We start from the raw sequence: 15,739 nt of genomic DNA, 5'->3' as shown, positions 1-15,739 counted from the left end.
AAGTAATTTTTTTTTTACATTCTTGGAATTATCTAGGTATGTTGAAATATGTAAACTTGATATGAAAATAATCCTGTAATACATGGAAGACTAAGGATACAGTACAATCTTACCTAATCTGTCCTCTGAAGGTTTTGTAATGGGCCATGTGAAGATACTTCTGTAATGAGCAATACATCTGTGGTAGAAGGTAGATGAGGTGTTAGTTTGTAATTGGAACATTGGAGGAAGGGATTGGAAATTGGCATGTTTGAACTTCAGTACTTTGGAAATAAGCATGGACTAGAACAGATGGCGTTTTCTCTCATACCATAATGCATTGAGACTCAAAGCTGGCAGTGAGCCCCAAACAAACTTGAAATGTTTGGTGGGATAGTTAGCAATGTTTTCAAGATCTTGGGTATACTTAATGGTTTATTAAACAACAATGGGCTGGATTTAGACAATGCTGAACCCTAAACCATGTTTCTTTTAAATCACAGCTGGATTTGTACAGTAAAGCACACTAACACATTTTATTTAGACTGAAGTATATGCTGAGCCTTCAGTAGGTTGCCTTGTCAATGCTGAGCTTTTCCTTCAGTCATTTGGTTGCTTTACTGCTGCTGAAGCAAACATTTCCAAAGTTTAGAGCTAGATCTCCCACAATCTCATTAACATTGCTTACTGAAACTGAATAGCCTTGAAATTCAAAAATAGAGAGCTCATCAGTGACTTAAGACTGCCCTACTATTCTTCCATTGGCTACAGGTGACAATGGCCCTGATTCCCATAGTTGGTTTCCATTAGCTGTTCTTTTCCTGAGTATGTTGAATTAAGTCGTGTCTGACTCTTCATGAACCCTATCACACCAGGCCTTCCTGTCCTTCACTGCCTCCCTGAGTTTGCTCTGTTTCACACTCATTGCTTCAGTGATGCTATCTAACCAATTTTAAAAACAAAGCACAGTTGGCATTACTGCCAGTGATCATCTACAGTATACTGATATCAGGTAAGATCCCAGTGACTAGAGTTTACTACCTGGGGTTTATATCCTGAACCACAGGTAGGTGAACCATAAATATCACTTTACCCTCATGTGCAAGAAATAGCCTATTTAAGTAGCTAAGGATTGTAAGGGGCAATCCTTTGTGACCTGAAAGCATCAAAACAATGTCATCTGCCCTGGTCATTGCGACAGACTAAATGTGCCTCTGGTGGCTTAGTATTATGGCAGCATCAGCAGAAAGTTTCAGCATTTTTCATGGCTGGGTTGAGGTTCCACGCAATATGGAAGCAAAGGTAGTGGTGGTGCTGGCAGGAGTGGCTTTCTATTTAGAAAGAGTGAATTGTTGGAGCCAAGAAACAGTGAAGTTTTGGAATCCAGGCCAGATCTCTAGGTTATGTTTGCAGAACATGTTAAGTTAAATGTGTTTGGCTGATTTATGGCTCAGGCAGGTTGGTGAACTGACCGGTGTGGCTCAGTACGAAGTTAGGCAACTAAATTAAACAATGGTTCAGTTAACCATGGGCCAGAAGCCATGCACTAGAAATGGAATGTGCATTCTGGCCTGTGAGTAGAATTTATCCTGAAATCACAGGCTGATTTCCAAGCCCATTTTAAATATAGATGAAAGCACCACAAAATACTGTTGCTTTGTTACATGGAGGTGAAGCAACAATACCACATTGAGTTAAATGTTTCATATTGGCTTGTATAAATATGTAAAGAAGTATGGCTTTCCTTATTAATGTGGGAAGCTAGGTGCAGAGGAACAAAAGGCATAAGCAGTGTAGCACACACACGCTCACGGACATAAAATGCATTAAGAATGCTGTGTATATAAGTTGCATGGAGTCAGTATTGGGAAAATACTGTAGAATATTTTATAGCCCCACCATCTGCGTCATTTATAATGCCTTGTTTGTACAGTGGGAGGGCGGGGATAGTCGAGGCTGAATCTGCTGTGATTTCTAAGGCAAAAGATTCCAATGACGTCTTTTCCTTCTCAAAATGCACTGTACCATTGGCTGCCTTTTAACATTGCAAGAACAGGTACTTTAACGATGCTAAGACTAGAAAGATCAAGTGTAAAATTGGAGAAGGACCTTACCAGGTACTGGGATGGTGTAGAACTAAGTTCTTATGTGGTCCAAAGTCCTGCCAAACTCAATGTAAGTAACTGATGATATCTTGAAAATGGCAATCTGATTGATTTCCTGAGCGAAGCCTCAGTATCTGCTTGTTCTCCCAACTCCCTTAGCAACAGAGCTTTTGCGTGTGTGTAAACTGGCTTCTTTTCAGCCCTTCAGCTCTAGGATAGTCTAAGCACGATGGGCAGCAAGAAAAACAGGACTTGTCTAGTCTAGGGAAATGCAGATTGCAGGAGGGAACTGTCTTTTGATCCATTGGTGGGTTTTGGAGATTGAGCAATGGCATCAGTGGCTCAGGGACGAGAGGGCTCTTAAGCCCAAAGCAAGAGAAGGGGAATTAGCACGGAGGTGGATACTGAAGGGATTTAGAAGTAAAGATGTGAAAGGAGCAGCACCGGAGGAATCGTGAGAGGATGGTGTGCCAGTCTAGGCCTAAGAAGGCCTACGTTCAAACGTTCCCCAAACAATGAAGTGTCAGGCTAGCACGCAGGGCATACCTGTCTAAGGTGAAGCCACAAATGTGCTAATCCTATGGAGAACCTGAGTGGAAGGTGCAACAGTAGCTCCCTGGGTTTACCGCATCACCCTCAAGTCATGGGGGGAAAGAGGTGAGGCCACAGCAGTGGATATTACTAACTGGTCACTGAAAAAGGAAATGGTAGTCATCTCACAGGTGGGTGCGTAGTGTTGTTGAGACAGTAGTGGATCTGTTGAGGCTATTGATATATTTCTACACAGGGCTGAGTAGGTGATGCTGTGGCTGTCCTTCTTGACGTCTGGGAGTAATAAGAGATTACATTCCAGCAAACAAAGGGGTTGTCTGTACAGAAACCAGCTGGTTTGCTGCTAGTTTTTATACTTACTCTGCAGTAGCATTTGTCCTGAAGTAACAGGTCCACAGTTTGGGAATTGAACTCACAACTCCTACCAGAGCAGCAGATTAAGGCTCTGGCCAAGGGTGACTTCACCCCACTTTGACATATCTTGCAGTTACAGCCCTTTTTAGAATGGGAGGCCTTAGCAACTTACATACTCATTACCTTGCAATTAGGGTACTGCAGGATGTTTTACTTAGGGCTGCCCTTGAGGACTACTCAGAAACTACAGTTGGTGCAGAATGTAGGAACCTGCATACTGGTGATTGAGAGCCACTTTAGCAGTAAAACTTTGGCTCACAGTAAGATCCAATGCTGATAATAACACATGAAGCCTACATGCCTTGAATTTGGGATACTTGAGGGACCATCTCCTCTATATGGAATCTGGCCATCCTGTTCAAGTCACCCAGGAGGGTCCCTTCTTGAAAGAAGTCAGAGAGATGGGAACGTGGAGACAGAGGATGGCTGCTGCTCTGGATCAGCCCCATCCGTGCTAAAGATCCTGATGCTATTAATGTTTAAGAAAGCCACAAAGATTTGGATGTTTCAACACACCTTTGAGGTTGAGCATTAGCTGGCATGGGGTCAATTCTTTTAATCTCTTCTGTTTAAATTATGATGTTTTCATTATTGCCTTTTGTTGTGACTTTAGATGTTTTAATGTAAGTGAGCTGCCTTGAGTTTCAAAGCAGGTGGAGATATATGTGGTAAGGAAGCAAATAACTCAGTATGGATGCAGGAGGAGGAAAATATGTGACAAAAAAACAAAAACAAAACAGGATTAGGTGGTTGACAAAAGGAGGTGAGGTGACATAAATACCTGTGAGGACAGTACTGTATATAGGTTTGAGAATATTTCTGCTCAGACAGCTATAATCCAGTAAGTAGAACCTGGTTATTTCATAGGATCACATTTGATCCAATAAAGTACTTTCAGTTATCTGGAGATTCTTTAACTCAAATAACTGAAAACTAACAGTTTGAGTTAGAGAGATTTATATGCTGAGGTGACCACATTGATCTGGAATGGTAAATAGGCAGCAGAAGAAATTTGGAACAGTCCATTATGGTAGCTTAGTTTAGTTTTAGTTAGAAATTCTCTTTGCTTTGTTTACTTGAACTTTAATTTATGAATCTGGGAGAGACAGATTTCATGGGAACTGTGCTTTTTGCCCCTGTAAGCTAAGATTCTAATGTTTACCTAAAAGTTCATATTCTCATATGAAATTTTATTAAAGTGTTGGTAGTCACATAAAAATAAAAAGGACAAAATGTTGCTCAAAATAGAATATTACATTTCCAAAATATAATTTAATTAATTACATAAACAATTAGGTTTTTTTATTTAATTTATGTCTGTGTGTGTGTATGTGTATGTGTATGTGTGTGTATATATATATATTATATATATATATATATTTATGTATGTATATTTATATATATATATATATATATATATATATATATATATATTCTAATTAATTACATAAACAGGTGAAAATACACAAACATGAATGTTTCACAGTTGCCATTTACTTTTGTCACTCCGTTGCTAGTGATAAGAATTAAAAAGTGCCTTAGATTTCAACAGAACTTTATTTATTCAGGAGCCTGATGAAACGATGCTTTCAATAGGTTAGGGTTAGGGTTAGGTTTAAATTAGGTGAAATTTGGACGGTAATTATGAATCTAGCATATTCACAATTAACAACTGATCATTGGATGACCTGGAGAAGACTAAAGCATACCAGTTTCCAAATTGAATATTAAAACTATTGAATTTCTTGGTATAAAAAGAAGCAGTCTCAAAAACTATATTTCGATACTGGTTGGGGAATTCTGGGAGTTGGTCCACACATCTAAGCTGCCAAGACTGGGAACTTTATTCTGTATTTTTTTACTATCATCTTATATTTCTGCACCAAAGGACATGATACGGAGACAACATAGATTTTCTGCCTTTAGTTCTGGATAAATGATGGGTTTCTCCGTGGAAATAGACACCTTGAACCAATTGTATTGGATTTTTCCATTTTTATTTGCCATAAAATAAGTGTCCAGATATTTGAAGAATAGTTATTATAGTTGTTGTGTATCACAGGTCTAGTCTTATCCAATATCCATTTTGTAGGTGAATGAGTGAGTAGGATTAAAACCAAGCAAAAGAATCAGATTGAAGTGTGAGAATTAAAGGTACAATGTACACATACTAAAAACCCAATTTTTGTATTCCTCTGCTTTCATACACAAACTCTTATGTGCAGCAGTAAGCACCACACACATACAACAATGTGACTTTCCATGGGCTTTCCCACAGAACAGTTAGTTGCTGCATGGCTTGAAAAAGTCAAAGAAAGTATATAATTATAATTGTAGGGAGGGTAAAGGTTCAGCTTCAAAAAAAGAGAACACTGGGTGCTGCTAGGAAAAATAGATAAAAATAGACGAACACAAAGTGAGCAAAGATGAGATGGCCAGATAGTCAGGAAGTCTCATGTAAATAGCACACTGCAGCAAGGCTTGCGTGTTCCCCAACTAAGTAAGGATACAAATGGCAAGGAACAAGCCTCATCTGGGTCTGTATAAAAGCTACAAGGACTGATTGATTGATTGATTATGTGCCAACAATGTTGACTCTTTTTAAAAATATAATCCCTTTATTTAAAACAAAGATATATTTTCAAAAAAAGATATTATCTATGAATGAACAGACAATGACTGAGGTTATACAATTATTGCTCACTATAACATTGGTAAAGCTACCAAGCAGAGTGCATTGAATTGCCTATCCCAGGTCCTTGGGAAGGACTCGATAGGTGGATAAAAATGCCAAATCTAGTCTAAGCAACTGGCTGGCTGTGCGCCCAGCAACAAGAACAATAATATTTTATTAAATTTATATGCCACCCAACTCCCAGTGACTCTGGGTGGTTTATGATTGCTAAATATTTTTGGGTCCACCAAACATTTGAGATAAACCAACAGCAAATCACAGATATCTGCTTATTTCTGGACTTTACCAATACTTTCAACAAAGATCTTTCCCTTCTCTAATGATACCAAATTTCCCAAAATGTTGATTTTGTCTTTCAAGGCATCTCCAGTTTGACTTTATTGTTTATAAATGTTAAAAAAAGAAGAAAAAGAAAAAAGGCCCTAAAATAATATAGATAAATATTTAATTTCTGACTTCCCCCTTCTTTGTACTCCAACTGATCTGCAGTACCTGTTGGCATAAGCTTTAGAAACTGTACTCTAAATGTATGTATTTACCTTGCTCTGTAATATGTAATACATATGGAAACCATTCTTCCTTAAATTTAGTTAAACTTCTGTTGTGTATATATACTGTTTCACCACTGCAGCATATTTTCCAAGTTTAAGTTGCCAATCTGATATTGTTGGTACTGTATCCTGTTTCCAGTGTTATGCAAAGTTTATCTCACGGTGCTTTGGAAGACCACGTTCTCCAAATTGCATGCCTGTTCTTGCGAGACCTGAGGAAGGCCAGAAGGTTTCTGAAGGATCATGAGAATCCAGCACATGATTTGGAGAAGGAACAGTGCAAGCAGCTTGGAGAACAGCACAAGCAGCCTCAAGAAGAAGGCCTGGCATGGCCAGCAGCTGCCTTGCATACAGTATAATAGGGTCAGGCCAGGTGTGCCTTGTCAGCAGCAGGAAGAAAATGGTGAAAGTCAGCTGGGTGCAGCTGAGCCTGTGGAGTGTAGGACGGTGGGGGCAACTGGAGCTTTATGCAATGGTGCTGGGGTGGCTGGCCATGGTGTGGGGCATTTCTCAGTGGCAGCAGTGGTGTTGGGGCTGAAATAGAGGCCTGGGGGTGGTGGCAGCTGGCTGAGACTGCTGAAGGCCCTGGGCCTCTACTTCAGCCCCAGCCCTGGTGCTGCTGCCGCAGAATGCCACTGTGCAGAGCGGCCAAAAGGGCATAGATGGGGGGAGATGGGCAAGTGGGGGGCGTTGCAGTGCCCCTGCAGTCTTAAGCACTGCTGGGCTGGGCTGGGCTGGGGCGGCTGATGCTTCCTGGAGCGCGGTAGCTTTGTGCCACACTACAGCACCCCCCCCCAACTCACACACAGCCTGCACCAGGCCTCCCAGGGTCTCCCCCACCCTGTGGCACCCCTGTGCTCCTTACCTGGGATTCCCTTCACTTAACAACCCATGATTCTTGGTTAACAACAGCAACTGGGAGTGCCAGGATTGCGGTTGCTAAGTGATGTGGTCACATGGCATCTTGCTTTATGACCATAATGCTTAGTGACAGAAATTCCAATCCCTATTGTGGCTGTTAGGCGAGGACTGCCTGTATTTGAGCACTTTAAAGCAATGATTCTTCCATGTCACATTAGTTGTACAATCTTGCTTTCATATTTAGAACTGAATGGAGTGAGGCAATTTCTTAAGCCACATGACAATGTTTTATTAGGCAGCCCATGGAAATAAGTAAATGAAGTAGATTTACTGTAAAGTGACTCTGTTCTCTCTCCATGACAGTTTTAGACAGTTCCGGCTCTTGCAAGTCCTATATGGCAAGCCAGAATACTCCTTCTATGTAAAGTATTTTGAAACAAGTTAAGATTAGCTTCCAAGAGATCTGATGAATTACGTAGAACAAACAGTGCTTACATGCAAACTGAAAACATTAAACAAAGTGAGCATAGTGCTGGATTCTGAGAAATTCTACACTATGGGCATTTTTTTGCTTAGATGAAGTGAAACATCATATAAGTTTGGACTATTTATGGAGTTGGTAAAAGAAATACTATTCTTAACATATGAGGTTAACTAAAATGTGGGGCTAGTACATTTCACCAATAAGCATTTGGTTTTTGGAGAGTGGTTGAATTGTACAGAAGTCCCATAGACACACCATGAACTCAACTTAATATTTATTTATTTATTTATTTATTTATTTATTAATTAAACCAATTTGTATAGCCGCCCATCTCACCACAGGCGACTCTGAGTGGCATACAACAAAGCTAATATGTAGCTCTATTTATGGCTGGTTGCACAGTCAGCCAGATGTTTAGAATGGATTTGGCATTTTTGTCCACCTTTCAAGCCCAAGGATCTAGCAAGTGTTGTTCTTTAATAATATTAAAGGTATCGTTGCAGGATGTAAGCTGCTCCAAGTAAAGGTGACTTTTGCAATTGACTGATAGTGATTTTGTCAATGCTGATGGTGTTCAAGTTGTGCTCCAGATGTTTTGATATTGCACCCCATTACTATTGGTACTATCTTTGCTTTCTTTTGCCTTAGTCATTCTACTTCTATTTGCAGGTCTTTATATTTTGTGATTTTCTCCAGATCTTTCTCTTCTATTTTGCTGTCTCCAGGTATTGCCATGTCCACTATCTAGACTTTTATGTCTTTCTTATCAACAGTTGTTAAATCTGGGGTTTTGTGTGGCAGATGCTTGTCTCTTTGAATTCTAAAGTCCCAGAGCACTTTAGCTTCTTCATTTTCTATTACTTTGTCTATTTCGTGGTCCCACCAGTTCTTGCTTGCAGGCAAATGGTATTTCTTGCAGATATTCCAATGCACCAGTGTTGCTACTTGTCATGCCATTGTTTGTAGCCAGTCTGCGCGATCTTCTTGCAGCAGCTAACTAGGTGGTCCACTGTTTCTTCAGCTTCTTTGCAGAGACAACATCTGCTGTCTATTACTGTCTTCTCAATTCTGGCTTTATATGTATTTGTTCTTAAGGTTTGGTCCTGTGTAGCCAGAATTAGCTCCTCTGTCTCTTTCTTCAGCTTTTCTGCTCTTAGCCATTGCCAGGACTTGTTATCTGCTTTGCTTGCTAGTTGTTTTTTTTTTTTTAATGTACTGGCCATGTAATACTTTGCCTTGACATGTCTCTTTTCTGTTCTTCATCTAGTCTTTTTTATAGACCACTTTGGTTTATTTGGTATTCAGTAAGCCTTCATGGTATACTAGCTTCAGTGCATCTTCTTCATTGTCCTTCAGATATTCTTCCAATGCCCTTTTTTCTTCTTCAACTGTCATTGATGTACTTGCAACATTCCACACCCACCTATGCTCCTTAGTAGGTACACTCTGTCAATGTCACTGCATGGATGAAGGGCATGATTCACTGTCATTATTTTTCTGGTGTTCCTGTCCAGGGCTTCTAGTTCAGCTTGAGTCCATTCCACTATTCTAGCTGTATATCTAATGGCTGGAATTGCTCAGGCGTTAATCACCTTGATGATTTTTCTGCCACTGAGTTTTGACTTTAAGATCTTCTTCACTCTTCTGATGTATTCACTACTAACCTTCTTCTTGACTTCAATGAGCTTGATGTTGTCAGCCTGAAGGATGCCCAGGTATTTGTAGTGATCTTCTTCATCCAGACTCGTGATGTTATTTCCACTGGGCATCTTGATTCCCTCAGTTTTCACTATTTTTCCCTTGTTGATGGTAAGGATGGCACATTTGTCCAGCCAAACTACATTGCAATATCTTGGCTGTATATTCAGACAATGTTGAGCAACGATTCTATTTCAGATGGTGTTTTTCCATACAGCTTCATATCATACATGTAAAGGAGGTGGGATAGCCTGGCAAATGTTTTTGATGTTTGATAGCCATGGCCTGACTTGCTCAGTATTGTTGACAGAGGAATCAATGCAATGACAAACAGTAGTGGTGATAGTGAGTCTCCTTGAAAGATTCGTCTTTTGATGTTAACCTCTCCCAGTCTATTGCCATTGACCAGCAACTGTGTCTTCCATTGTGCCATTGATCTTTGCACAAAGTTTCTGATGTTTCTATTGACTCCTGTTATTTCTAGCACTTCTAGCATCTAGGCACTTGATTATCCAGTCATGTGGCAGGGAGTTGAATGCCTTCTGGTAATCAGTCCAAGCTACATTCAAGTTGGTCTTCCTTCTCTTGCAGTTTTCGAAAATTATCTTGTCAGTTAGGGGCTGATCTCTTGTCCCTCTGCTGTTTGGGCAGTTTCCTTTCTGCTCAGATGGAAAGAGCTTGTTTTCAAGTAGGTGCTGTTGGACTGCATCAGCTACCACACCAGTTAGCAATTTGAAAGTTGTTGGTAAGCAGGTAATTGGCCTGTAGTTGCCTGATGCTGCCCCTTTTGCTGGATCTTTCATTATCAGGTAGATTTTGCCAGATGTTAACCAATCTTCAATTTCACCTCCTTGCAGTATGTTGTTAAACTGCTTGGCAATGAGCGGGTGCAGACCAGTCCGATGTTTCAAAAACCGTGCAGTTCATCTTCATCTGGTGCTGACCAATTCTTGATCTTCCTTGCCCTTTTCTCCACCATTTCTGTTGTTATTATAAGTTCTTTCATTTCAGCTTCTTTTTTATTCTTATGTGGAGCCCTTGGGGTTCTCTGAGCTTGGTTGTTTTCTTGTTTTCTTGTTTTCTTGGTTGTTTTCTTTTTATTCTTATCCACCTCTTTTATCCAAGCTGCATTCTTGTTTGGGTTGTCCTATAACTGCTGCACCCAGACCTGCATTGTTTCTTCTTTGTCAGGTGTTGACTGGTTCATTGCAGTCTCTCCATTGATGGATTGGTAGAAACATTTCTGATTTGACTGAAATTGGAGATTCTGCCTATAATGCGCAATTCGAGCTTCATATCTGCTGATCTTTTTGGCTATGGCTGTTATTTGCTGCTTTCTTATTTCCAGTGTTTCCTTAACCTTCTTTGTCTCTAGGTGACATTTCTTGATCAGGTATTCTTTGGTCTTCTTGTTCTTCAGCTTCTTTTTCATCTGTTTTTGTTTGCTTGCAACTAAACTTAGCATGCGGATCTTATTTTCCATTTTGGTGATGCACTATTTACTTTTTTCTTGTTTGTTGATTTTGCATCCAAGATCTTCAGTTATAACTGCAGCTGTGCTGTACATCAGTTGGTTTGTTTCTTGCAGTGAGCTGGTGCTTATATTTGATATAGTGTTGGCATCTTGTAATATTTGTGCTAGCTCTTTCTTTGTAACAAGCTTTAATGCAGGCAACCTTATTTTGTTCTTTTTGTGCTGTTCTAGATGCTCAGTTATTCTTTGTTTCAGTTCCTCTTCTTTTTTTTTTGTTAGAGGGCCTTGTTCTTTCTGAGGAGAAAGTAGAGGAGAGGCTGCCTTATCTGGGAGTGCAAATGATTCAATAGCAATATTGGCTTCCTCTGCTGCCAACTCTCCCTGGTTTGTCTCTACTGTCTGAGCTATTTCTGGCAAGGCTTCAATTTCTTTGCCCTGGGTAGCCCTTTGCGGTTCTTCCAATTCTACTTCTGTGACTACTTTATTTTGTATTATAAATTGACGTTGATCTGCTAGCCTCTGTTCTATTATTTCTGATTCTGGATGTTCTTTTCAGAACTGGTGCATTCTCTTCAGATATCCTGTTCTCACTGGACTTGATTTGTAAAAGCAAATCATTATTTCTTTGTTTTCAGTCTTTGTATATTTGCAATGGATAAGTAACTTTTCTTCCAGTAGTCCTATAGCTGCTAGCCCTGGTTGCTCAGCCAACAGTCCTGAGTCCTGTAGTCCACTTGTCACCAGATATCCAGAAATTTCAACACCTAGGGCAGCCCTTGTTGATATGAGTGATGACCGATCTGTATAGGTTTCTGTAAGTTATGTCTCGCCATATTGTTTATGGGAGAGACACTCTTCGTCTGGCTCCTCTGATGAGACCTGTCCAGAATGGTTGAACCTCTGGCATAGGTCTCAACTTCCTCAGAGCATGCAAGCCCCACAAACACATCAAGGTAGCCTTCCAGGTGTGTGGAAGTATATTTTGTGAAATTCCTCCAGATGTGTCATGACTATGACCACTCTGAGAATCCTGAATTCTTGCACACATGTAGGGTCACCAGGTTTAGAAAAACTGATGTAAAGTGTTCATCTCTAAAAGTAAGCATGGGAAAATCATCTCACGCTTTTTAAAAAAGGATTTTGGGAAAGTCTCATAAATAATGTAAAACACAGAGGGAGCTGGCAAAAATCAGGAGATAGTATTGTACTTCTGGAAGTTCTTTCTACTTCTGCAGAAGCAGTTTGTATTCAAGCCATAATCGCTAATGTTCCTGTTGATGTTGGACTGGGAAAATTTAAGCTACATGCAAATGGAAGCACAACACTCATACTGATCTTGCCATAACCTCCTGCAGATATGTTTTTGCACAGATACAGTAGGATATCCTGTGGCCTGAACTTATTAAAGAGGAAAAATAAATGTGTAATATTGTAGACAATCTTTAAATTGTTACAAGAGTTCCATATTTCAGATAAGTGATGACATTCAATGTGAGGCTGAGATGATGTAGCTTTCCTAGGGATACTCCCAATGAATTAACAATTGAAGCAAATTCTGAACTTGAACATTATGAACTTTTGCAGAAAAGTTTAAAAATGTATTATTACCACACATTCAGAAGAATAAGGGTTGAGTTGTTTCATTCAACAATCTTTTAGAGAAATCAGTCTTGGATTTTATCACTTCCAAATGTGTGTATATGCATGCTTATTGTGTATTTGTTTGATGACGGTAAAGAGGCACCAGTGTATAGAAGCTTTTTAAAAAATCTACGCTGTTTTCTTTTTCATGTTATGCAACTGGTAGTTTTTTCCTATGTAATTAAGTCTGAGAAACAGTAAGAAAATAGCATCAGTTTTATTCTTTGTGCTTTGACCATTGACCCACTTACAAATACACAATGAAACACTGACTGAAATCTAGGTTTTAAAAGGGAACAGTTGGCATGTATGATACACTGATCAAGGTACAAGTGCTTGAAAAATAAATATATTTAGCTTATAGGACAGACCTTGGACTATCACTTTAGTAGACATTAACTTATTAATTTTTTTGTCTCTAAGGTGATCTTTGTCCCTTAGAGCTGGCAGGTGATGCAATGGGGACTTCCATCTATAAAAGCTGAATGAGGATGTTCAGGTGTGTTCATTACCTTTTGAGAAAAATCTTGATGGGCCAAAAAGAATCCAATGATGCAGTGTTTAAAAGTTGTGGTAATCTTCTCAATTTGTTCAGTCCTGCTGCTTCAGGTAAGGACGTAACTGGCATTTGAATTTCAAAATTGTCAGGCAAATGTATTTCAACATATATTTTATGCTTAAGATATGCCTGAATCTGAAGTTGCTCAATGTCTGAAGGGCCATTATCAAGAGACTCCGGGAATCAGCTATTACTAGCTGCAATGCTAGACTTCTTCCTCAGTGGAATGATTCACATCAATTTCCAATTGCTTCTGTCTACCTGTAAGATCAGGAAGGGTGGGTTACTCCAGGTCTCTTCTAAATAATGTCATCTTCAGAGACTATGGGGACAAACCTTCTGAGTTATGGCTTCCATCCTTTGGAATGACATTCTTCCCAAGATTTCTGTCACATTGGTTTATTTGGGAAGCTGTAAAACCTGGCTTTTTTGGAGAAGAGATTGATGATGACTGAGACATCTTGTCCTTTTGGCCCTGACTTATGGGAGTCTATTGTGGTAGATATGTATAGATTTGTATTGCTGGTTTTAATAATTGGTTTTGCCTTTTCTTTTCAAAAAAGAAAAGAGTCTCACAATTGGGATAGTCTGCAAATACTGTTAATATGTAAGTGTGGAAAATGGCTAACACGAAGGTGCAGGCTACATGAGTTTCTGCAGGTGTGAAAAGCAAGTTTTGAAATGATCACTTATTTAGAGAATTCTGTACAGAAAAGGCAAGCTGTTACAGATTCCATACAGAAATGATATGATCTGAGTCAAGTCTGAAGAGAATTCTAAGGGCTGAATGTCCAAACAGATTTCAATATCATATTAAACAGCCAGATTATAATTATGTTTCAGATACACTGTGCCTTGCTGCATCCACAAAATGCTCAGCTTGTTAGGCCAAAAAGAATGACACCCTTCTGGAGAGGACTTTCAAGACCAGTTGGAGCACCATGCAGGGATAACAGTGAATGCTTCACAAGTTTGTGCAGGTAATTTCCTTCTCATGCCTGGAAATAAAAAGGACTTTCATACAGACCAGCAAATGTTTTTACTGTTAGGATGACTGCAATCATCAGGTCATCTTGAATAGCAGGAAGATAAAATAAATTATTGTCTCTCCAAGTCTGTAAATTAGCAGAAGCAAAAAATCAATACAAAAGGAATTACAAACCTAGACTTCATTTACAAAATATTTTCTATTTAATGTTAGAACTGAAAACGTTAAACAGTATTTTTTTTTTAATATATTACAGTACAGATTGAAAACATTTTGGAAAATGTAATGCAGGCAAGTAATTCTAGGACAATCTAACATGAAAACTGGTTTAACTATATTGATACATTTCTTATTCCTTGCAACTGTACATCATTACCATCAAGAACAAGAATCTCCCATTTGGATGTGCAACTCTAAAAAATGAGCTAATAAGAAATTACTGGTAGCACTATTGCTTTCCTGAAACAAAGTACTTAAACTCATGTAACATTTGCTTTAGTATTACAGAAAGTACTGTTAAAATACTAGATCCTTTCTTATATGTGGGTTAGTCTTAATGTGACTAAAAATAGTAAGCAGATTGATTCTTTTCTTTTGCTTTTTTGTTTCGTTTTGCAGGAACAAACAATGTTCTTTAAGAATATTGCAAGAGTAATTATGTCCTAAGAAGAACAAGCTGTTACCTTGGATGATGCTCCCCCTTGTTTATTTATTGTCACCTCTCCTGATATATATATATGTTTTTCAATTAATGCTTCAGTTGTATGGACAGATGAAAGAATTTCACATGGCAGAAATACATGCTAATTTAGTTTCCATCTTATTCCAAGGTGGGCTTTTATCCAAGCTACAATAGCTTCAACTGATTTTATCTTTTATTTTATTTGTACTTTTTTCTGTGCAAAAAAATTAAATATCTGTAAGAGCAACTACAGTTTGATATTTGTCTTGCATACCAGCCAAAAGAGAAAGACACATAACAGTAAGATACAATGAAAATATTCTGAGAAGAAATGGACTTTTCCAACAGTTGACCCTTCTGAAGCAAAAGTGACAAGACTCTGACTCTATCTAATCATTAATAGTGCTAGAAGTTTTCAAAAACCTTCCAGCCTTAATGAAGCACTTAAAGCATATTATTAAATTATTAACAACAGGCATTTAAATACCACCAATTTCAACACTCTTCCAGGTTTTTTCCCTTTTTAATTTTTCCTATGGCTTTCAAACTTTCATTGCGTAGTGGGTAATGCTGCAATCAGCTTAATGCAAATATTTCAGTGATAATTGTAGGAGTTTAAACACGTTAATATACTTAAATTGGGTGAATTTAAATACATTAGTTGGATAAAATGTCCTGTTGCCTTCCCACTATTCTGTGTTCAGGAAATGAGAGGACAGCTCATAATTGCTCCCATTCTCAAACAGAAAAGATTTTCTGATCCAATGTGCAGTTCCATGGCAGAAAGGCTCATACTAAAGGATTAATTCAAGCACAGTGCTTATAAAGTTTAATACAGAAAATCTATTTGATATTTATTAAACTTAGTTTCTCCAGTTACAGTTCTGCATTGTACAAAGCATTTTAATGACACAGTAGTTAAAAAGATCTTTACAAATTGAAATGTGATACCCTTTTCTCCAAATATTTAATTGCCATAAATTTGTTTAAAAATACACATTAAACGCATATTTCAGACACTAAACTTTCTATAATCTCAATACCACAAAATACATA

At 38.6% G+C, this 15,739-nt stretch overlaps 1 protein-coding gene across 1 annotated transcript; it reads left to right on the top strand.

Moving 5' to 3' along the window:
- The first annotated feature begins 12,933 nt into the window (after window positions 1-12,933).
- Window positions 12,934-14,890, top strand: LEAP2 (liver enriched antimicrobial peptide 2). Its single transcript, XM_088133720.1, has 3 exons — window positions 12,934-13,063; window positions 13,857-13,993; window positions 14,620-14,890. The coding sequence occupies exons 1-3, from the start codon at window positions 13,004-13,006 to the stop codon at window positions 14,654-14,656; spliced, it is 234 nt and encodes a 77-aa protein (XP_087989846.1). The 5' UTR covers window positions 12,934-13,003; the 3' UTR covers window positions 14,657-14,890.
- The last annotated feature ends 849 nt before the right edge of the window (window positions 14,891-15,739 follow it).

The sequence above is a fragment of the Python bivittatus genome, unplaced genomic scaffold (assembly GCF_059951505.1).
Source record: "Python bivittatus isolate LINGU-HERP-01145 unplaced genomic scaffold, Pbiv_v1 ctg000080_np1212, whole genome shotgun sequence".
In the NCBI taxonomy this organism is placed as follows: Eukaryota; Metazoa; Chordata; class Lepidosauria; order Squamata; family Pythonidae; genus Python; species Python bivittatus.
The sequence above is the reverse complement of the archived record's forward strand: the minus strand, read 5'-3'. Positions and strand labels throughout refer to the sequence as shown.